Source organism: Phascolarctos cinereus, unplaced genomic scaffold (genome assembly GCF_003287225.1).
Source record: "Phascolarctos cinereus isolate Bilbo 61053 unplaced genomic scaffold, phaCin_HiC Scaffold_9;HRSCAF=440, whole genome shotgun sequence".
Classification (NCBI taxonomy): domain Eukaryota; kingdom Metazoa; phylum Chordata; class Mammalia; order Diprotodontia; family Phascolarctidae; genus Phascolarctos; species Phascolarctos cinereus.
In genome coordinates, this window is record NW_027556402.1 from 199120878 (window position 1) to 199145008 (window position 24131).

Consider the following 24131-nt stretch of genomic DNA (forward strand, 5'->3'; position numbering starts at 1 on the left):
TGTCAGGACATCCACTAAAATGCTTTTAAAAATACTAGATTGGAGGAATGAGGGGGGCACAGCATCAAACAAAATGGCAGCTCTGAATGAGAAGGTTTGTCTCTGCCCTCCTTTCGACCCTGGCATAGTAGATGGAGCAATGGATTTGAAAATCAGAGGACCTGGGTTCAGATTCTGGATCTACCACTTCTGTGACCTCGGGCAAGATTTTTTTTTATATCACTGGACCTTAATTTCTTCCTTTGTAAAAAGAAGGGTTTATATTAGGTCACCTCTAAAGTTCCTTTTTAGCATCCTTATGGTAGGTTTGCGGAAGTGTGGTTGGCTCTGATTCCTCCTAAACCTTGCTATTCCCCCATTTCAGAGGAGGAGAAACTGAGGCATAAAGGTTGAGACTTCATAGCACCACAGAATACCAGAGCTGATCGAGCCTTTGAAAAACCACTCTCCGTTTAACCCTTTCATTTCACAAAGAAGGAAGCTGAGGCCCAGAGAAGGTTACTCAGCCAAGGTCACACAGTCATCCAAGGACAGAGTTAGACCCAAGTTCCTGGCTCTTTCCAGTGTGTCTCCTTGCTATACAGCTTGCTAAGTCAAGGCAGACTGAGGACCCAGCTAAGCCCCTGCCCTGCCCTGCCCTCTCTGGCCCTCCCCTTTGGGACCTCAGGCTCTTGGTACTAAGCTCTAGGAATTCATCTGAAGCCAGAAAAAGTCAGCAGTTTCCCACATCCAAGGGAGGATTTTCAATCTGCTGACAGGGCTGTTGGTGCCTGGGACACCCCATTACATCCTGGCTGCATGGGGCAGGAGAGGTGATTACCAAGCCTAAGGCTGGCTAGGCAGTACCTGCTCCCCTGCCCTCTCCAACCCAAACATCCCCACAGAAGTGTTGTCCCCTGCCACCTTCAGCAGTCTGGGATTGGAGTCAGCTTCCCAGTCACGGGGACTGATGGGCCCCAAAGAACTCTCCTGGAAAATTCTTCCCATCTCTGTGCTTATTAATCATTCAATGGGTATTTTATTCATCCCCTACGACATGTAGGCTACTCATGGGGCAGAGAAAATCGATTCCTATAATTTCTAGAAGGTTTTCAATTCTGTGATACAGGCAGTATTATCACTATCCCTATTTTACAGATGAGTAAACTGAGGTCCAGTGAGCTTTAACTTGACCAGGGCATACAGGCAGACCGTGGCAAAGGAGGAAATTTAACTCGGGTCCTGTGACTGTATTTTAGCACTATTTTGAATCACCAGGCAGCATCTCCATTCTAATGATGAATTCTAAGAAGACCATGATCCCTCATTTTTCATGAGGAAACTGAGTTCTGGGGAGAGGATGGAGCTTGTTAGTATCAGGAACGGGGAACAGAGCCCACATCTCTTGGAAAAGCTGGATACGTGTGAGCGTGTGTGTATGGAACAAAAGAAAATAAGTCTAATGAAGGCACCCCCCAGCACCCCCCATCTATGCATGAGGAGACACTAAGCCATCAGTAGGTGGCAGGCTCTGCTTCAGAACCTAAGCCCCAGACTGATTGGAAGACCCTGGGACAGAGTTAGAGAATATTTAACTGCTTCTTGGTGCATTTGAAGGCAGAGCACCTGCTTTCAACTCTTGGGCTTTGCCACTTACTATCTATGAGAGTTTTGAGCCTCAGTTTCCCTCTCTGTAAAATAAAGGGACTCTCTCTGAGGTCCCCCTTTCCAGCTTGGAATTCTATGACCCATAGAGGAACAGCCTGTTGGCAAGAAGAGGAGAGAAAATCCATCTGTCTTGAAAACAGAGAATGCAAGACCCCCCCTTGGTGGGGTTAAGCATTCTTCAGGACAGCTAGAAGTTTTTGAGGGTTCCCAAGTCAAGAGAGAAGGCTCTGGGGCTTTTAGCCACAGAAACACTGTCCTGAGCACATCTACCAGCTCCATCAATGGCTACTCACAGACTCACTCAAAATTCTTATTTACCTATATGGCAAATCACTTCTCCCCCCTTGGGCCTCAGTTTCCTCAGCTGTAAAATGAGATGTCTAGACTGGATAGTCTATTCAGATCCGGAGGGGCCACTTTAAGGTCCTGGTTATCACCATGCCCAGACTCCAACAAACCAGGTGGCAGCATCTTACCTAACCTCTGCATTGCCCCCATTCCCACCCACTGTCAAGTCTGACCAGCTCAGCAACGCAGAAAGTGATCACAAAATGTTTCCTGGATTGAACTGAAAAGCCAAGTCGAGCAAAGGTAGTGTAGTTACCAAAGCTGCCCTCTCCTGGGCCTGTGACCTCCTCAGTGCCTTCCCGTCCCTCTGCAGAAAAGGCATGGCATGGTAGAAACCTAGGTCTGAACCCACATGTAACACTCAGCAGCTGGGAGATCATGGGCAAGTTACCCCCCCATCCCCAATCTGCATTTCTACCTCTAAGAAAGGGGGATGACAAATACAGTACTTGCTTCAGAGTTACTGAAAGCAAAGGATCTTGCAAACCTTAAATTCACATGTATACAGTACTTATTTTTATTTTGATTCTAGAAATGCCCAAACCTCCAAGCTACAAAAGGTATCTGTCTCCTCTTCAGACACAAATGCACTTTCTCTCCAGCCCTGGACTCTAGATGGCATCATCGCAGATGGCTTCAGCCTAACTCCAGCTGTCAACAGAGAAGGGAACAGCTGGTTTCTATAGCTACACTTAATAAACTGTTGGGGGAGGGGGAAAAGGGGGAAAGGGAAACCCAGTGACTTTCTCCTCCCGGACCTTTCTCCCTTATCCAGAAAAGGCTTCTGTTCTCTACCAGGTTGTGTGTGGGGCCAGAGCCAGGTGTGGGGAAGGGGGGGGGTGTCACAGGATTATGGGATCCCACAATGTCAGGGCTGGAAGGGACTTAGAACACAGACCACAGAATGTAATAGCTGAAAGGAACCTTAGAACATAGAACACAGAATTTCATAGCTGGAAGGGACCCTAGAACAAAGAACATAGATTATCAAAGCTGGAAGGGACCAGAGAAGCCATTTAGACCAAAGCCCTCATTTAACAGAGATGGAAAGTAACACCCAGGGAAAGGAAGAGCCTTGCCCAAAGTGAAGTAGAGGCAGAGGCAGAGATGGGATCCTAATTCTAAATTGAGTTGTTCTTTCCCAGCACGTATTTCCCCACCTCTGTTTTCTTAATAAGACATGTTGCAGATCCCTGTGAATGCAGTGATCTGTTCTGGGCCCGGTCCTGGTCAGGCATCAGAGGTACCACAATTCCCAAGAACAAAACGGGCTTGTTTTTCAAATCAACTAAATTACAGCAGCCAGGTCAGGCCTCCAAGCCCCAGTGAGCCTGACCTGAAGAGATGAGCTGTGGTCACACTGGTGGATTTCCCCTGGGCCCCACCTCCTCCAGGCAGCCCCCCTGGGGCGGATTAGCTCCACTTTCTCTGAGGCATTGTGTGAGTTTCCAGCTGTGACTGAGCCTCCAGGGGCCCCCAGTCACTGATATGATGGAACTGCCTTCCAGAGGACTTCCAGCCCTTTCCCAATGCCCTGCCCCAACGGGGCTGGGGCAGGAGATTAGGAGAATCCACACCTACAATTAAAGCTGGCCCCAGTCAAAACAAACTCTTTGTTGTGGTCTTTTCCTAATGAAGGCTCAGAAGAGAGAGGGTTCTGCCTCATTGAACAGTGAGGGGTAGAAGGGCCTTGGAACCTGGGATCACAGGCTTACAGCAGGAAGGGGCCTCCAAGGTCACCCCGTCCAAGCCTCTCAGCCAGGAGGTAGCAGAATTAGGTCTGGAGCCCAGAGCCTTAGGACCATCTGGTCGATAGGTGTTAGGCCTGGGCTCCAAGTCGGGCCCTGCTACTGGGGATAATAATGGATTATTATCCTCAGTCCCAGGAGATGGGAGCTGTGGTGAGGCTGACCACTGGGAAGACCCCTTATAAGCTTTAAAGTGCTCCTGAGATATGAACAATGACTTCGTTGCTGGCTGAGTGACTTGGGGCCTCTGCTGCATCTTCCAATGTATTAAGTAGGAATGATGATGCTTCTCCTACCGACCTCTCTGGGCTATCATAAAAAGAAAGCACGTATTATCAGATCCTAATAAGGCCCTTATATGGGAGCTATGATGATTAGTAATAGTAATAATCCCAGTGGCCATTTCCTGACTGTTCTCTACTGGTTCACAAAGCACTCCTTCCCCCAACAGCACTGTCTTGTGGGATCACATGACTTTAATAATAATAATAATAATAATAATAGTGATAGCTAGTATTTATAGCTTCTAGAGAGATTCTTTCATGTTTCCATGCTTTCCTCATCTCTCTCTCCAAGGCCCAGCCCAGGCAGCACACCTGTCCACTATTCCTCCAGTATCCCAGATAAAACCCTGAAGAGCAGAGGCTAACCTTGGGCCTCCCAGGACCTGCTCCTGCCCCGAGGCTAGCATCCGGCTCTCCACACAGACTAGCTCTGCCTAACACCCTATTGCTACCCCTTTCTTTTACCCAGAACAAAATGTCTTATTGGGATAAGGAACCTTAGAGACATTCTAAATCCAACCCTCTTATTCTACAGCTGGGGAAGAGACTTATTCAAAGTGGGCCACATGTGAGCATCAGAGGTGAGAGGAGGACCAGGCGTCCTCACCGGGCTTCTTCTCCCCCACTGCCCTGCCCTTAGCAATGATGTTCAACAGAAAGCCTTGAATTTGGTTTGGATTTTTCTTTAAGCCAGAGGCTTAATTAAATATATGGACTAGAACCTCTACTTGGGTATGTGTGGCCTCCTGGAGGGCAATGGCCAAGCACCGTCCAGGAGAAGGAAGAACATCTACTAGGAGCCCAGGAGCTCCTTGGAATGGAAGCATCTTGTGTATAGGTGTTATTTTAGCCACTATATTGGTATTTCCAGAGGTTCACATAGTGTTTGACACCTGCATAGGAGCCACCTAATAAACCCCTGGTTCCAGCACTAGGCCTGCTGTGGATTTGCTGTATGACCTCGTACAAGCTGCTTAACCTATAAAATGAGGGGGGTGGACAGGATGACCTCGGAGGTCCCTCCTGCCTTTGTTGGTCTGTGAGTCTAAGTCTTTGGTTGCACTTCTTATCTTAGGAGCTGGAAGGGACATCGGAAGCCACGGAGTCCAACCCCTTCGTGGTTCAGGTGATGAAAATGAAGCTAGGGAAAGTTAAGTGGATTGCCCAGGGTCAGTGAGTCAACAGTCAGTCAACAAGCATTATTAAGTGCCTACTATGCACCAGGCACTGGGCTAAATCCATGGGGATACAGAAAAAGGCCAACAACCAGCCCCTGCCCTCAGGGAGCTCATAACCCAGTGGGGGAGACAACATACAAAACTACTATGGACAAACAAGATGGCGGCAGGAGAATGGAAACGAATCAATTCAAGGGCATTGGCAAAGGCTTCTTCAGAAGGTGGGATTTCAGCAAAGAGTTAAAGGAGGCCCGGGAAACCAGGAGGCAGAGCGGAGAGAAAGAGCACCCCAGGCATGAATACTAATAGCTACCATTTATATAGTACTTTAAGGTTTGCAAAACACTTTACAGATATTATCTCACTTTGTCTTCACAAGTCTGGGAGGTAAGTACTATGATTGTCCTCTTTTACATTTAAGGAAACTGATGCAGACAAAGATTAAGTGACTTGCCCAAGGTCCCTCAGCTACTAAGTATCAAAGACCAAATTTGACCTCGGATCTTCCTGACTTCAAATCACCTAGCTTTACCGTCTCTTGGGTCCTTCTTTGGATCAGTCAGCCAAAAAATTTATTAAGCATCCACTATTAAGCTTCCTTTGTTTGAAGAGCTGGGAATACATATACAATGAAAAAGACAATTGTTGTCCTCAAGGAGCTTACCATCTGATGGGGGAAGAAGACAGAGAGAAGAAAGCTGACAAGTGGGGAGGAGAGGGGAGAAGGTACCCAGGGAGGGGGCATGATGGAGAAGTCATGCCTGTAAAGCTCTCTGCAAACCTTAAAGACTCTATCCATGTGATTACTGTCGTTGTCTGCCCCACAGGACAGGGTAGAGAGGAGCTGCCCCCCAATGCTGGTGACTGACTGTAGGACTTCTCAGGGGATGAAAGACCTTTGGGTTGGGGAGAAGGGATGGAGGGGAGGGGAGGGGTCCTCATTAGGGTAGCCACAGGATTATCAATAGATCAGAATGAGATAAAATCCCCCAAAGTCAAGGTCAGCCACAAGCTAGCCCAAAGGGTGTAAGGGGGGCAATGAGCTGGGAACTCTCCTATGCATTTGAAAGTAACATGCTTCTCTCTGACTCTGAGGCTGAAAGCACAAAGCCTTTTATGGGCAAAGTAACAAGGTAGGGCTCATAGAATCAAAGGCACCCCCTCATTTTACAGAAAAGGAAAATGAGGCCCAGAGAGGGAAAAGAAGTGACTTGCCCAAAGTCACCTACCCAGGAAACAGCAGAGATGGAATAGTAACCGATCTCTGACTTCCAATCTAGAAGTGTTCCAACCCACTCTCCTGGTCCCCTCATTCCTTCCTGTCCCAAACCCCCCAGTTTGGAAAGGGGTCTTCTCTCTTGATGAAGAAATTATTTTTTAACCTCTCCCTCTGCAGAGTCCAGAGCTCGGAGGGCTGGCTCCAGTCTCTGATAAGCATATAAACAGGGAGATCACATGTGGTATTTTATTTATGTTACAGAACACAAGCCAGTTCCAAGCCTGAATCTGAAACCCAAATAAAAACACCGCTCAGACCCCCTGTATAACCCCACCCCCACCATCCTTGTGGTAAATTTGGGAGGCCCAAAGGAGAAAAAAAATGTTTTTAACAAATTCCAGCTTCACACTTAGACTTAACAGTGGGCACAGAGAGGGCTCTGTCACCAACTCCCTGGGTGATCTCTGGCAAGTTTTTAGCCCCTCTCCAGGCCCTCAGTTTCCCTCTCTGTAAAATGAGAGGGCTTGAATATACAGTCTCTAAAATCACTTCCAGCTTTAACATTCTATGACTATTCAGAACTGAAGGAAATCCACTACCAGGCATATATCTCAAGGAAGTTGAAGATAAAAACAAAGGTCCCATTTCGTGCTAGGTGGTGCAGTAGATAGTCTTGGAGTCAGAAAGATGAATTTTCACGAGTTCAAATCCAGCCTCAGACACTTACTAGCCGTGTGACCCTGGGCAAGTCACTTAACCCTGTTTGCCTCAGTTTCCTCATCTGTAAAATGAGCTGGAGAAAAAAAAAACAGCAAACCACTCCACTATCTTTGCCAAGAAAACCCCAAATGGGGTCACATGAGACTCGGACACAACTAAAGTGCTTGATCAACAACAACAGGAGAGAACTGGAAACAAAATCGGTGCCCAGTGACTGGGAGGGCTGAGCAGTTCGTGGCAGATGAACGTGATGGGATAACTTTGTGCTGTGAGAAGCAAACCGCTCAACGGGAGAATTCAGAGAAGCCTGTGAGGAAGGCTCACGGGACCTGATAGAGAGTGGAAGAAAAAGAACCAAAAAATAACATTGTACAACAGCCACATCCGAGTGGTTGAAAAGAGAAAGACCCTAACGCTTGAGAGCTCACGTGCACACCCTGCCCATGTTTACACACACTTATAAACCTATATACACACATGCACACACACACATATACATATATACAAATACACATACATTCATATATACACACATAAGCACATACACATATACACACAAACACAAATATACACATATACACATGTATACACACATATATATACAAATACACATACATTCATATATACACATGCACACACATATATACACACACAAACACACATACATATATACATATATAAACATTCACACCCATATACATATACAGATATACATATATACACATATACACATGTATATACATACACAACACACGTATATACATATACACACATGCACACATATAATACACACACACACACACACACACATTTACACACATATATTGTAATGACCCAGCAGGGCTCCTGCAGCCAAGTGAGAAAATGAACCTCCCTTCCTTCATCACAGATATGGGACACCATGTATATGAAATAATAAAAATAAAAATAAAAGCCAGCATTTACATGGCATTTTAAGGATTGCAAAGCACTTTCCAAATAAGATCTCATTTGATCATCATAACAACCCTGACAGGTAGCTGCTATCATAATCTCCATTTTACAGATGAGGAGACTAAGGCAGACCAAGGTAATTGCCTAGGGTAATATACCTAGTTAAGTGCCTGAGGCTGGATTCAAATTCAGATCTTCTTGACTCCACATCCATCACTCTACCCCGGCACACCTAGGCTGGCCTGTGCTCTTAGATGAAGTCGATGGGTTGAGTGGCTTGCCTAAACTGCTTTTTACTCCTCCTTTTTGTTACAAGGGAAAGTTAGGTGGGAAGTGGAATGTTGGTGGTGGGAAACGACTGATACATTTTCTTTAAAAGGCACCAGTTTCTTAAAAATGTAGGTCATATTCTCGCTCATCTTAGAGGGGCAGCTTGTTAGGAACAAAGGAACCTCATGGCATCACCACCTCCCTGATGTCACCGTCCTCTTGGAGAACAAAGGACAGACAGCAGTAGCAACAACCTGGCACAGGTCTGATGCTGAAGAGGTCTATGAGCCTGGGCAAATTGTCTCCATCCTCTGAGTTTCAGGTTATCAATCTATGAAATGGCGATGATAGTATCTGCCCCGACCCACCTCAAAAGGGGCACTGGGAGAAAAGGACTTTGGAAAACTTCAAGGAATGCAGACAAGGGAGAAGTTGTTATTTTTACCTGTTACAGTAGGTGATCAATAATGCCTCAATTAGTCAGTCCACCCCTGATAATTTCACAAATATCATTGGGCCCAGAAAGGGGAAGAGATTTGTTCACCCTCACACAGCAAGGTGATGGAGAAGGTTTTTCCTGTCCGTGGCTCTCCTAAATTATCTGAAGGTTTTGGGACTTTAGTTATTGTGTAATCTTGATGCAATGCTAAATCTCTCTCCCCCCACCCCTCCTTTTCTCCTCCTGGGCCCTTCAAAGCCAGGAGAGACCTTGAACTACTTAAAATTACAGGGCAGCTTAACATAACATCGTGTTCTGTTCTCATTTGGACTTGACTTAAGTTATGCTGGGATTTCCTTGGGGGTGTGTGTGGAGAAGCAGGGGGAGGTACCCTCCAGTTTATTTTTCATATTAAGATCACTTCCTGATTGTTTAAGAGGAAGGGCTCGGATCTGGAAGGTGAGGGTCTGTCACACCCCCTCTGCACCCACACCCACACACCCCACCCCTACAAGCCAGTAACTACTGTTGCGGGAAGCCCAAACCCAGCTTGCCAACTCTAATTACGTGGTAGGAGCTGGGAGCGTCTGACGAAAGCTTAAAATGGGGTGCAGTTAAGTTAGTTATAACTCAATTAGACAGGGCTGTAAGGCATGGCTTTACAAGCACAGCAGATGGAAAGAGAAATTGTCCAGAGAGAGCCCGAGCCAGATCTGAGCCCGGAGCACTCTCAGTCCACTCCAGGAAGGCCAGTGAGGAAATTGATAAAAGTGCTCTCCCCTTGGATGGCCCAGCTCAAAGTACAGTCTATCAGTCTGAGCTCTTGCCCGGGGATGCCTGACTACTTCTTCCTGGTTGGGTGGAGAGGGGTGATCACACAGGCCCAGGGGAAGGCCCACTGTGAGGGGCTATATGGGCTAGAATGAAATTGTGAGATCATGGGATTTTAGAGTTAATAACTAGCAAATACCTAATGCTTTAAGGTTTGTAGAGCACTTTTCATGTTAGCCCATTCCATCCTCGGTGATAAGTACTACTCCCATTTTACAGGGGAGGAAACTGAGAATCAGAGAAGTTGACTTGCCTGGGGGAATCATCCAGCTAATAAGTGATTGAGGCAAGATTCGGAACCAATTCTTCTTGACTCCAAATCCACTGCACCATCTAGATGGAAGGGACGGTTGCAGACAGGGTAGCTGAGGTTCAGAACAGAGAGGCAATTTGCCTGCCCAAAGTCACATAGGTACAGCAAGTGTAAAGGGTTGGGCCCCTGATGCCTGCCACTGAACTCATGGGTTTATTCCTTCTTATCACACCCAGTTCTAAGGTAATCCAGGGCTATGTTTGGATATTTCTTTATTATTTATTAAAATCACAACCACTCTCATTAATTAATCAGTTAGTTCCGAGTTCTCATTCCAGTTAAATATTATTTAATTAACTCGAGAAACCTCTTCTGTAAACAGATGTTCTTTCCTAACCCCTAATCTCCCCAAATTAAATAATTGTTTTTACTGTTGTTAATTTCCCCAATAGCCAACAAGAGCACCAGTATTTTTTTCCCCCAAATAAAAGAATCTATACCCACCCTTGCAAGACTGGAAAAGGAACCAAAAAGACCAGTGAATGGAGGATTTTCAGGAAGGGCAGCAAGGAAGGGGACATAACAGCTTGGAAGGAACCTCTTAAGGCCATGTTATCCAAACACCATTGGCTCTCCTATTTTACAGATGAGGAAACTGAGGCACAGAGTGATTAAGTGCATTTTCTACAGGTCACACTGGTACTAAGTGGCAGACCTAGGATTTAAACCCTGCTATTCTATCTCCACTTGTCCTGCCTGGGGCCTGCCACATTTAGTTAGTCTTTTCAGTTAAGAGTTAAGTGCTGAACATTTATTGAGGAGCTATCCTTCAAATCCTTACCAGCATCAGGCATCACTTTAGTCTGAAATAGGCCACACTCTATTCCCCGTCCCCCCCCATTAGCTTTTATAAAATCCAAGAACAGCTTATAATTGTAGTTACTTTTAACATATGTATATGTATTTCTTTTTTTTTTTTATTAATTATTCTACTTAAGGAGTACAGGCTTTATTTGGAGGCAGATTATATTTGGCCTAATGCAGTAATTTATTTTTGATAGGTAAGGGAAACTTATTTTGAAGGAAAAAAAACTAAAAAAATCTCATTGATAAAATCAATCTTGCTTAAAATGTTTTAAATCTATCTACTTGGCAGCCTTGGCTCTAGTGGAAATGGACATGAAGACAAGCTAGGAAATTGACATTAACAGCTACAATCAGTACCAAGTTTGAGGAGTTTCAAAGAAGGACCATGATAGTCCAAGACAGTTGGGAATTTTCCAATGATATTACACTATAAATCCTAATACCTTTCTATCACCTGAACAGCAACCAGAGAGATTTTTTGGTAAGGTATGAAAATGTCCAACATCCCTGAACTTATATATTCCAATAAATCCTTGGTTCAGAATTCAACAATTCAACAAGCTATTAAGTACCTATTATATGTATGAATATTACACATGTATATTATATATGTATAAGCATCTATTACATGAGCATATACTATACACACACATATATTCTTATACTTGGAGTTGAGTACAAAAAAGATGGAAAAATTATACAATTTCTGTCCTTAAAAAGATTGCAGTCTAATGAATATGTGGAGGTTATGAATAAAGGAATGTCTGCACTCCTCCCCTCTCCTGTCTAGCAGAATCTTAGTAAATGTTTATTGAATGAATGCATGCATTCATGAATAGGAAGGATGAAAAGAAAGAAGAATGGGATAGGAGTAAGACACAGGTCTGAGTGCTTCAAGAGAATCTGAGGAGGGACAGAAGACCAGGCAGTGGTTATCAATTACTGATCAGGCCATTTTCATGGCAATTAGCAGCTGGTGTCTGTGAGAAATATTAGCTTCTGGTTATAAAAGCAGCGATTGGGACTTGTTCAACCAAGACCAAAGAGGCCTTTTCATGATGTCAAGTTCATTAATAAACTCCAATCTCACCCTTGGAAAAGATGAGCTGATTACAACGAGGTTAGGAAGGACAGTGGCATGCCCCACCAGACAGCAATGTTCAGGGTAATTTATGTCCCTGTGGAAAGAGCCAGACTCAGTATTTATGAATTTTTATTAGCCTCTTTTCTCTCCTAGCTATTAGGAGCCATCTTATTATAGGAACAGTATTACTAATCTATCAACTTATTCCCCAGATTTAGCTCTAATAGGAGAAAGACTCACACACACACACACACACACACACACACACACACACACAATGTTTCAAGGATCAGAATGATTCCCATCCATTCACCCACCCAGAGTAGGCATAGAGGGGCTTCCATGATCCAGGCCACAACTTTTCCTGCCTTAGTAAACCATTTTAAAAATTGCTATGCCACATCTTCCCCTTGACACCCCCCCCAAAAAAAAAAGTCTGGTAGCCCCTTTCTGGTGTTGAGCCTTTCTTTAATAGTAATTAGCTAGGCTGGTCCTCAAGAGGCAGCCAGGCAGAGCTGCTCCTCAACCATACTTGGATTGATGGGTCCTACAAGAGCATATAGCTAGCATGACCTATAAGAACTAGGGTCACAACTTATGGACACCTCAATGCCTCTATAAAGTACAGACAGCAATGGAGGATACATATGTATACTTAGGCACATGGACTTTTATAGTGAGAAAGGCCCTTAGTGATACTCTCCAACCCTATCATTTTACAGATGATGAGACCAAGGCCCAGAGAGGGTCCATCCGAGTCAGTATCACTATTCTGCACTGCCCCTCTTTTTTGCATTGTATCTATACAGATACACATACATGCTATACATGTATGGAAAGAAACTAAGAAATATATTTTATTTTTCAGTTGTAGGCATTGGGTTGGGGGAGGAAAAGAAGGAGGGAGGACAGAACCCAACACCAAGGCCTGTGAGGATCTATGAAGCCCTGCTAGGTTATGTGATCCCTATTCAATTATCCTGCTACAGATTCCGTTATCTTCAGATGGTCTGGGGCACAGAAGAAGAAACAGGAACAAATTTGTCTTTAGACATCTGATACCAAGAACAAGACTGGCTCAGCCCTGGAATTATACAGAAATTGTCTTGTTTCTTCCCCCCTGCCCCCCCTTAAACTCACAAAAGCCAAGGATCAGCCAAATATTAATGGTAACTCAAAACGAGACCCACACGTGCCTTTGCCCAGGGATGAGGGGTGGGGTGGGGGAGACAACGGCCCCAGAGTCTCTGAGAAGGGGTGTTTTTGGCTTAGCCAAGGAGCCTGTAATTCCATCGTTGCAAACTTATTTCCTCTTAGCCCTGAAAATAGACTTATGCTCATTTCCCCTCCCCCTTGGATGCCCAGCTGAACCTTTTTCTGGGGGGGGGGGAGAGGAGAGAAGGTAGGATTGAAATCTTGATGGGAAAAGAGGCGGGGCAGAGGAGCTGGGAAGTGACTTTTACATATTCCATATTGCCAATAAAGTGGCTTAAAAAAATGGTTCCAAACCCCTCTGGCAAAAAAAAAAAAAGGAATAAAGTGAGATGCTCATATGTCGATTTCCTCCCCTCTACTCAGCTCACTTGACATTCACCAATCGTAGGGAGTAATATCTTTATCTGAATACTAATGCAAATTGGAGGAGGGAGTCCTCTTTTCCTATATTGATGTCTATTCTGTAGGAGTTGAATGGAGTGACCGTATGCTCAGGCCACTAAAAGAGTTCACTGACCTCCCCTAATGTGCCCTGTCATGGCTGCTGGCTGACATACACATTCAATTCTGTCTTGCCTACTTTCATTCATAAAAAAAAAGAAAAAAAGAAAAAGAAAAAAAATATATATAATGACATTGTTTCTCCCTGGCTGCAGCAGTCCCGGAGAAAGGGAGCAAGGGGAACGTGAGCTCTGATGAGGGCTTTCAGTGTTTTCGGTTTGCAGTCCCATTCAGAAGCAGCGTAACCATCTGCCTGCCTCCTTCCTACCAACAGCCCCACACCTCCCTGTGGAGATGTTAGGCCCCCAGCCCTCCACCTTCACTAATAGCAAGCATTCATATGAGCAAACATGCACATACCTCCAAAAGAGCCCCCTTCAATGCCCGTTTTATGTTAGCTGAGCACAGGCATAAAGCGTTGGTTGTTACAGCCGCCGGGCCCGTGTGGAGAATTAGATCACTAGGGAAAAATCCTTCCAGGCCTCTTTATGGAAAAATAAGGCCTTCCACTGTAATGGGAAATGCCGGTGTACAACCACCTTCAGTAATGAGCCTGGGTCCCATGGCCCAGTGGATTCAGAGAAAGATTTGGCTGCTGTTTTTCTTCCAACTCATTCAATGTAAAGATCGGGAAGAAGGATGTGTGTGTGTGTCTGTGTGGACGTGTTTATACTCTTTTTGTCCCTTCTCTTTTCCAGGGAAGTTTCCTCATGGATTTGGCCTCGTGGACTAAGGAAGCCCCAGGGTAGTTTCGGAGATCTAGGGTATCTGGAAGGGACCTTACAGAGACCATTTAGCCCAGTGCCATCATTTGACAGAAGAGGAAACCAAAGCTCAGACTAGGGGAGGCACTTGCCCACAGTCCATCACAGAGGAAGTTTAAAGAGCCAGGTTTCAAATTGAGGCACTGACTCCAAATCCAGGGCAATTTCCATAGGAGCTGTCGACAGCTACCTACCACCTATGTGACTTTAGGTGAATCCCTTTTTGCTCTGTTCCTCAGTTTCCCTTTCTGTCAAAGGAGAGCTTCTAAAACCTCACTGACTTCCCAAAAACACTTATTCTTTCCTCGCTTTCCTCTCCAGGGTCTACTTTCATAGAAACTAATTTACCACCTTCCATTTTGTAAGTGGAAACTGAGGCCCAGAAAAGGAAAAGGTATTCACCTAAAGTCATACAAGTGACTTGGGATTTGAACTCAGGTATTAAAACTCGAAAACCAGTGGTGTTTTGTTGTTGTTTCTACTCCTCTAAGTTCCCTCCTTCAGTAATTATGAGGGTGGGGAAGGGAAAATAGTTTACTAGCCATACCCTCCCCACCTCCAAGATCTGGCCCCAAGAGGTTGATTACATTCATTGAAATTTGGTGGCTTTGCAACACTTAGGTATTACAGTAGCAGCCAGAGGGGGGTATGGGAAGTTCTGACTAAGGCTGTCCTCCTGGGTGGGTACAGAACATCCCCTCCCCGGCTGCCTGCCCAGTGGAACATTCCCTCTCACACTGGGAATGCAGTCTTCCCAGCCCAGGAACAGAACTCCCCTTCCCCTGGATTCCCAGAAGGGATCCCAACGTACCCTTGTTACAAAGGGCAATGGATTTTGGAGTCAGAAGACTCAGGCTCCTATACCAGCTAGCAGTGGGTCTGTGGGAAAGTAACTTCACCCCTCTGGTTCCTTTGACCCCCTGTAAAATGAGGGCCATTTACCACCTAGGCCAAGGTACCTTGCAGCTCTACATTAGTAGTGAATTGACTTCTGTCATTTCTATCCCTTTAAGCAGCAACTTTCCTTTTCTCTCTCTCTTTTTTTTTTTTGCCACTTGGTGATAATTTCCTTAACTGTGAGACCCCGGGGGGGCCAGCCCTGAAGGAGAGCTAAGGGAGCAAGGAAACCCCCACAGCAAGCTTAGAACAGGGTTCCATCTAGTTCTCTAACCCAGCTCTTAAACACCAGAGTCATCTGCATTAATGGATTTTTCTGGTGCTGCTGAAAGCAGCCTTATAAATCAATGCATCTGGCTGCTGTAAGTTGGGAGCTATTGGCCCAGTGACTTATGCTAAGACTCTGGAGTCACCCTGATGACAAAACCTAACACCTCCCCTGGCGCAGCCACCCCAACCACCCTATTCCAGCCCCAGGGGAATTTATAGCTTTAACTCCAAGTGGCATCAACAGCGCAGGGATGTGGTTGGAAATTTCTACTACATCCATAGAGCCACACTAGAGAAGCTGCTATAGATCTTGTTGTAGATTCAGAAATAAGTCTGGGCATCTGGGACTGTCTAAGCCATATACAGGATGTCCCAAAAGTCTTAGTGCCATGGATATTGGTGGATTGGTGGATATAGCTAGATACTGGGTGTCCCAAAAAGTCAAAACTGCACTCACGCTTTTGGGACACCCTCTCTCTCTCTCTCTCTCTCTCTCTCACACACACACACACACACACACACATACAGACACACACACACGTTTAAAACAGCACTCAGACCTTTAGGACACACAGTATTTCTCTTTCTCTTCCCCTCTCCCCTGGTCCCCACACATCTGTTTAAGGCTATGAAAGCTTAAAACAGCACTCAGACTTTTGGGACACTCAGTATCCATCTATAACCATATATATGTGTTAGTTTGTGAAGGAGACCCCTGAAGATGGTCCCAGAGAAGAAAGAGATGAGTTCCACAGTTTAGGCTTGAAAATAAACCCTATGAAATTCTAGAGCCAGCCTGCCTAAGATGATTTCTAAGAGATGCCTCACCTATTTCTAAGTGACTCTGATTTCCTAAGGGGCGTCCAAGAGCTACTAGGATTCAGAGCTGAAAGAGGCCTTAAAGATCACCCATCTAGTCCAACCAACTTACTGTCCAGGTGAGGAAACTGAGGTGCAGAGAGAGTGACCCTACCAAGGGTAGCCAGCAGCAAGAGCTGGGACTCAGACCCATATCCTGTGGTTTCAAATTCAGGTCTCTCGGAACTCATAGCCAAGAGTGTCCACTGCCCACTAGATTAAGGAAGTTATTTGGAGTTAAAAGAATGGAGGAGAGAAAAATTGCCTGCTTATGATTCCAGGATGAGCCTTGTCTGTCCCTTAGGCCAAAAGGGCTGCGAACTCCAAATTGGGGGGAAGGGGAGGAGAGAGAATGTAAGCCCCTTCCTCTCTGGTCAGCCACTACATTTACTCCTTTGCCTCTCCCTTCTGACAAACATTCTTTCCCCCCACCCCACCCTCCAACCCTCTGTGAACAATAGAAACTTTCTATGGGGAACACGGGAACTCTTAAAACATTAATGGTGGAAACTGCAATAATAAAAGTTATAATGGCAATAGAATCGCTTCTATTGCCAGGACATGGAGCCTCAGAAAACCAAACAGGATACATACAGGTACCAGCTCCCAGGGCAAGAAGGACAAGAAGGACATTGCCTTCAAATACACTTCTAAAAATGCATCTCTGTTACTAGATGGCTTCTGATATTACTGGTTATATTACCTCTGGGTTGCTAGTTACTCAACTCCTGTAAACATAATTCTCTCTCCTGGTTTTTCTCTCTGGTCAACTCCAGAAAAGTTCAGTGTGAGTGTCTTGAATGAAATTTATAAATGGAATTCCTCCCTGGGACCTCTTTCAGAAGAAGGCTTTCCAATGCACAAATTCTATGCTTCTCTTTCTAGAAGTCCAGGCTAGACTGGGATGAGTTCCATCACAAAGGGATTTCAGCTGGGCTACTAGCAGGAACTGATAAATCTCAGAATCACAGATCAGGTAAGGGACTCCAGAGGTCACCTAGTCCAACATGTCCAGAGCTGGAAATTCTTTCTATAACACCCCCAAGTGGTCTTCCAGCCTCTTTTTGAAGACCACTACTGTCAGGAAGCTCACTACTTATGAAAACAGCAAATTCCTCTTCTGGACAATTCTGATATAGGCAAAGTTTTTTTTTTCTTTCCCCTTTTTATTAAATCCAAACCTGGCTCCGTTGCAGACCTTCCCAGTTCTGCCCAAGGCTTTTTACACAGCTGACCATGCCCTTGCTACCAAGTCTTAGCCAGACTCCACATCATTTTCAGCCTCATTTTCCTTCTGAAGGCAGCAATCACATTAGAGCCGCCTGGGGCATTAAATCAGCCCGAGCAATCACTCGGACACCCAAGTCATAAAATGGGCCCAGGGTCCATCAGGCCAAGCACAAGCGAGAGAAAAGAAGAGCGAAAGCTAAGGCAAATCCAGCCAGTCTGGAGAGTGCTTCGATTTGAGAGTTCAAGACCTTGAATTCCCACAGTTTAAGAAACTCGCTTGCTGAGTCTTCTGGCCCTTTTAAATCTCCTTCGGAGCATCTCCCCACCAGGGCCATGCTTCGAGGCCACCCCCAGCACAGGCTTGCTGGGGTGGGGGTTGGCTGTTTGTAAATGTTTACTCTCTCTGGCTCTCCCTCTCCTACCAGCCTCGGCCAACAGGCTAGGTTATCAATTAACCTGACAAAGGGAGGCCATGGGGGGGAGGGGGGGACTGGGCTTGGCATTTCAGCGTCGTGTTGTGCTGGACCAGGGGAAGAAGGGAGAGAGAAAGAAAAGGCTTTCGTTCCTCCCTGAGTAGGGGTAGAGGAGGAAAAAGAACGTACCGATGGAAACTCCGTAGCAGTCTCCCGGGCTGCGCCCTGAGCGCACTGCACCTGCGGAGCACTACTGGACTGGAGCATGCAGATCCGAGATTCTGCAAATCTAAGGGATGGGGTGGGGGGAGGGAAGTGGACAGCAATTGTCCCTAGGGGAGGAGGAGAGGTTTCACACTGTTCAAATACTCCCAATCTGAACTGGCCCGAGAAAAGGAGGCTGGAAATTTCGGCTCACTGACATAAACCCAGTCTCGACACATTCCCCACAATCTTCCTCCTCCCAATCAATCCCGGGTCCCTGCTTACCTGTGGCTCTTCTGGCAGGACGAGGCTCCAGGTGAGAGATGACCAGCCCCGGACCCGGACCGGCACCGGCACTATTCACTGCCACCGCCAGGTAGAAGACCAAGACGCAGCCCGCGGTCACCATTCCTCCGACTAGGGTCCGGGAGGGCCCGGGAAGCCGCCCGCTTGCAGGTCGGCCAGCCTCAGGCATCCTCCGGCAGCATGCTGGGCTTCGCCTCTCCCCGGAGCTCTCGGCTCTTCCGACCTGGGGCTGGGACCGCTTCGCGACGCCCAGCTTAGTTCCCCGGCAGGAAGGAGACCACGGGGCTCTGCGCTCTGCTGCAGCAGCTAGGGCTTCACAGACTTCGCCCGGGCTGGGTGGTTGTGCGTGTCCCCTGGGGGCTGGAAGCGCGGCTGCTCCAGAGCCCTCGGCTCCGCTCCGTTCTGCAGGGGAGTAAAGGTTCGCTAGCTGCAAAAATCGCATCCGTTTCCCAAAGACAGGGAAAAGATTGCAGGGGGTTTGGAGGCTCAGAGTTAGTTAAAAGGAGGGAAAAGAGCGTGTCTATGCGCGTGGTGGCTTTTTCAAAACTATTAAGTCAGCTACGATTGACTCCTTTACACTGCCTTCAACTGTCAGTCTAGGTCTCCGTGTCTTCCCTTTTCAGCAAAGGGGAAGAAAGTTGCAAGCCAGAGCCTCTTAGAAACCGCCACAAGGCAACCCCCCTCCAGCTCAGGAATGTCCCTTCCTTTGGGGAGGGGAAGGAGCGAGCCTCCGGGCTGTAGCCGTGGCCCCGGGAGAAGGGAAGGGGGGGTGAACCCTCGCCTCCCCGGGAGGCACGTTGGCAGCGCGCTGCGAGCGCGGAGTCCCGGGCCCCGGGCGCGCTAACGCCCGGCGCCCTCCCGGCGCCACCGCCTCCCCAAATCGCTGCTGGCCTCAGAGCCTCTCCCTCTCACTGCTCTTGCTCTCTCTCTCTCAAATCTTTTTTGAAGCATCCCCTTCCCTCCACTGCAGCCTGAGACAGGCAGGCTGCACGCTCCTTCCAAGTTGCCGTATCCCTCCAAATGCAAAATGCAAGAATTCTCTGAAGTCGTAGGATTTCAAGATCTTCTGACCCGCCCCCCCCATGCCACCCCATCCCGGGAAGGAAGCCCAGGAAGGGTATGAGAGCAAACCAGTAAAACGCTCCAGCTTAGCAGAGCAGCCCCAAACAGCTCCCCAGACAGAGAAGGAAACTTGGGAAGAAAAGTCCAGGGGAGGAGGGGGGGAGCCTTGCGGCTCCGTCTACGTCTCCCCCAACCTCAAGCTTGCCTCTCACCAGCCCGCCAGGGGAGAATGCCCTTACCTCGCCGGGCCCCGATCCCGCGGCGGCGGCTCCCCTGCCCAGGATTCTCGGGCGCACAGCTCCTCCTCCTCCTCCTCCTCCTCCTCCTCCTCTGGAGCAAGGGACCGAGCGGCGCCAGCTGCCGCCGCCGTCACCGCACACAGTGCGCCCGGGCCAGCTCTCCAGCGCAGCCCCTGCTACAGCGGCGGCAGTTCCAACCACTTAGCAGCGCGCCGGCCGCGCCCGCCCCGCCTCCTCCCCTGGCCCGCCCCTAACCCCCGCCCCCTCGACCCGCTCCTCCTCAACCCCCTCTCCTTCTCCTCCTTTCCCCCCCTCTCCTCCTCCTCCTCCCTCACGTCTTCTCTGTCTTCCTTCTCCTACGCGCTCTGCTCTAGCCACGGGCGCGCAAAAAGCCCGAGGCGGGAGACCGAGGGAGCAGAGAGAAGTGAGAGATAGAGGGGAAGCCAGGGCTTGTAGGAGGGGGTTATCTAGTTCCGCCCGCCCCCTCCTTTCCCCTCCCCTCTCCTCCCCTTCCCTCTCTTCCCCTCCCTTCTCCTCCCCATTCCCAAGGGGGGGGGAAACGAGTGGGGAGGCCCGCCCAGAATTGAGGGAGACGCCCAATTCTCTGCCTCCCTGCCAGGCTTCCTTCTGCTTAAAGGGATTAAGGCAGAGGAAGGGGACCGGGGGTCCAGCGGGAGGGGGGATTGCAATAATTAAGAGGGTGCACCCGCCTCCAAGGGCGTGAGAGTGAGCCGGAGTTCAGACCAGCCCCTTGTCTTAGGCTAGATAATAGAGAGATTCCCGGCCAAATCCCCACCATCCCCTCGACCCGGGAAATCCTTCCACAATTTAAAACTCCCAGATCTTTGAGTAGAGCTCACCCAACCACTGCTGGCTGTCAGCTCTTTTTTGGGGGGTGGGGAGGGGAGAGTTGGGACCCCTGTAAGAGGGTGAACACTCCCCCACCCCCACCCCCCCACCTCTGGATGGCTCGGAAGGAGAAACATTCTCTCTATTTCAGTATGGTCTCTGGGAAAAAATGGGATTGTTGTGAGCTGAGGGGGGGGGACGGGAAAGTACAGGATGTTGGAAAAAAGAAAAGAAAACTAGTTTTGGATTCCCAATACCCAGGTGAATCCTACATACTTATGTCATAAGCAAGTCATTTAACTTCTTTGGTTCTCAGTTTCCTTATCTGTAAAATGAAGAAGGTGGACTAGGTTCTGTTGACTAAATTTAAAAAAAAGGTGTGTGTATGTGTAGGGGGTGTGTAATGGAAAGAACATCCCTGGTCCCTGTTAAATAAAGGACTTTGTGGGAAAGGAATAGAAGGAGAAAGCTTCATGGTCTCCCAAAGCCGTATGCTCCAGGAATCCCAACATATTAGATTAGGACATCATTGAATCTAGTCCCTTCATTTGATATAAGGCAACTGAGGCCCAGAAAGCTTTGGGAGCTGTCTGGGGCACTCTAAGGGCAGTATTCTCTTCTTCCATGGACGACCTGATGCTTTGTTTTCTGGCTGTGTCCGGTGGGATCTCAGACTTCTTCATTAGACTTTGAGCTCTTCACAGGAGGGGACAAGTAGCAAGTTCCTTAAACATCTGGTCATAGTATCATTGGTTTTAGAATTGGAAGAGACTTTACAGAGAAGAGAGCCTCAGAGGCTCACCGCCTGTTCAGGGAGAAAAAAAAAAGAGGCAGTAGGACGGGGTAAGTCTCTTCCGAATTGAGAGCTGCTGAGGGGAAGGAGCATAGGAGCTCAATGGGAGAGGGGATTTGGGCCAGAGAAATCAGGGAAGGCTGTGTGGAAGAGGTGGGTCTGCATAAACGGTAGCTTTTACTAAGCGCTCACTGTGAAGTGCCCAGCACTGTGGATAGGAATACAAAAAACAAGGCAATTTCTGTTGGAGAAGCCGACAACCTGAGGAGCTTACCTTGGAATACAGGAAAGACCGCACATGTGCTGGACAGGGAGGGGTGTTTAGATCTGGGAAGGCACAGCGATTGTGAGTAGAGTCAGGGCAATTGATTGTCATGCCTTTCTCTCCAACGGTAATGTTGCTTTGATGACTGTTCCTAGAGAAAGAGGTGGAAGGAGAGGGAAGTATGCACCCACTGATGTGGCAAGGGTACAGCATAGTGCCCTCTAGACCCCCCAGATATGGTGAACTGTTACTAATCAGGAGCTTGGGGGAGGGGCAGGGAAGGAGCTAGAGCTGGAAGGATAGGTTCAATGAATCAGGCACATGCACAAAAATTTCCTACTGAATAGACCCTTGAAATAGCTCTGAAGCGCGCGTACACACACACACACACACACACAACACACACACACACACACACACTACAGTTTGGGGGTGAGAGGACGAGGGGCTTCTGGTTGGCCCAGTGCTGTCTCCCAATGGAGTCCCAACATACCACAACAGAACACTGCAATTTAATGCACATTTGTCGAATTCCTTCTGCCCGTCAGTAGCCCTGAGTTCCAGTTTTAGCTCTGCTGCTTACTTCTTGTACAACACTGGACCAGGTAGCTTCACCTCTAAAAGTGGAGGTAAGAAGAAGGAGGTTAGATGGGATTTAAGATATCTTCTTGCTTTAAAAAAAAATCATAGGAATCTTAGGTAAACCACTTGTATTTTCTGAGTTAATCTGTTAAATTATGTTAATAATCTCTCTCCTGCCTGACTTGAAGGGTGGTGAAAAGGAGAATTACATAGGACAAGGTCTGGAGAAGCACTTTTAAAAGTTCTTTATAAGTATTATCAAGGTGGCTCTGAGCACCAGGGCTTGGAAAACTCATCTTCATGAGTTCAATCTGGCCTCAGATACTTACTAACCATGTGACCCTGGACAAATCACTTAACCCTGTTTTGCCTCAGTTTCATCATCTGTAAAATGAGCTGGAGAAGGAAATAGCAAAACACTCCACTATCTCTGCCAAGAAAACCCCAAATGGGGTCACAAAGAGTTGTACATGACTGAAATGACTGAACTACAACAAGCAATTTCTTAGGCAGCTACCTGTAGGCCAAGTGCTGTGCCAGGCTCTGGGGACATAAGACAAAGAGAAAAAAAAAAAGCCAGTCTCTGTTCTTCTGGAACTTATATTTTAATAGGGAGAAAAACTTTCTCTAAATCTGATGCTCTTGTGCTTTGACCTCGGGTTTGGCCTCTGGGGCTCCAGCATTTAGGGTCTGTGTGACCTTAGCCAATTTAATTCAATTCTAATCAGCAACCATTTAGCTACCAGTTGGATTACATACATGGCCTCAGTTGTGTCTTCCAAATCTGTGATTTCCTGTGCTTACAATCCAACTATGGGAAAGACATGGATGAAAAATACCAACTTTGAGACAAGGGAGAATGGAATAAGTTTAAGGAAAGAGGAGGTCTAGGCAAAGGGGATAAAATGTCTGAGGTGAGAAGTCCCTGTCACCTGGTGGTGGGGTGGGGGGTGGGAGTAGAGGAAGGCATCATGGGGCCAGTGGCATCTGAGTTGCTTTTTAAGGATGATACTTCCCTTCTCTGAGAACACTTTCCTCATCTGTAAAAATGGAGATAATAATACACCAGCCATTTTGCAGAAATTCCTCTCAGAAAAGTCTCTGTAAGTTGTGCAGTATAGAAATGTTATTTTTATTACTATCTACTTATAATTGCATCACACTGTAGACACCAGGCACATACATGGTTGTCACCCAAAAGGGACTTCCCCAAAAGGCAGTCATGGCTCTGATGATAAAAACAAAGAAACAAGCAAACAAACAAACAGAAAAAGGTGATAGTTTGAGAAGTACAGATTCTCCAAATCAGCTGAAAAGATTCATCTTAGCCTTATCTCCATACCCCTGAAAAAGAGTCATGGCATCTTACAAAGAGAGGCAGCCAGAAACTGTGGAAAAGACACAGGGTTCTATGTCAAGAGATTGGGGTGAGATTCCTGTTTCAGTCCTTGTGGGTCACGTTCGAAAGAAATCATCATCTGGTGGTCAGTCTTACAGTGATGAACCTCGGCTGAATTGGTCCTCTGAGGACCACAACCTAGTATCAGCACCATAATCTTATCACTGTCTGGGAGCCCTTTTAGCCCTAGCAACATCTGCCATACCTAGGGCTCTGCTGGGATAACCTTTGAGAATCCAAGGTCACCAAGATGTCACACAAGAGACAACTATTGAAGCATTCTACCCCCCTCCCCTAGTTCATCTCAATGTCTCTCCTCCCACTCCCACTCTCCCAAAAAATCCAACCCAACACAGGCCTGGACACATAGTAAGTGAATAATTGCTATTCAATTAGCTAGCTGGGTAACTGGACTAGTGATTTAAATTTCATCTGTAAAATAAAGAAGTTGGGTCACATGGCC

At 47.0% G+C, this 24131-nt stretch overlaps 1 protein-coding gene across 10 annotated transcripts in view; it reads right to left on the reverse strand.

Annotated features, from left to right (window-relative positions):
• FGFR3 (fibroblast growth factor receptor 3) overlaps nucleotides 1-19972 on the reverse strand; it is a 92032-nt gene extending 72060 nt beyond the window's left edge. For all 10 annotated transcript variants that reach the window (XM_020992242.2, XM_078148902.1, XM_020992240.2 and 7 more), the window contains exons 1-2: nucleotides 19781-19972; nucleotides 18459-18881 (exon numbers count right to left, since the gene is read on the reverse strand). In XM_020992242.2, coding sequence (XP_020847901.1) covers nucleotides 18459-18648 — 190 coding nt within the window. In that variant the 5' untranslated portion in view covers nucleotides 18649-18881; nucleotides 19781-19972. The remainder of the gene's footprint in view (nucleotides 1-18458; nucleotides 18882-19780) is intronic.
• Nucleotides 19973-24131: the final 4159 nt, after the last annotated feature.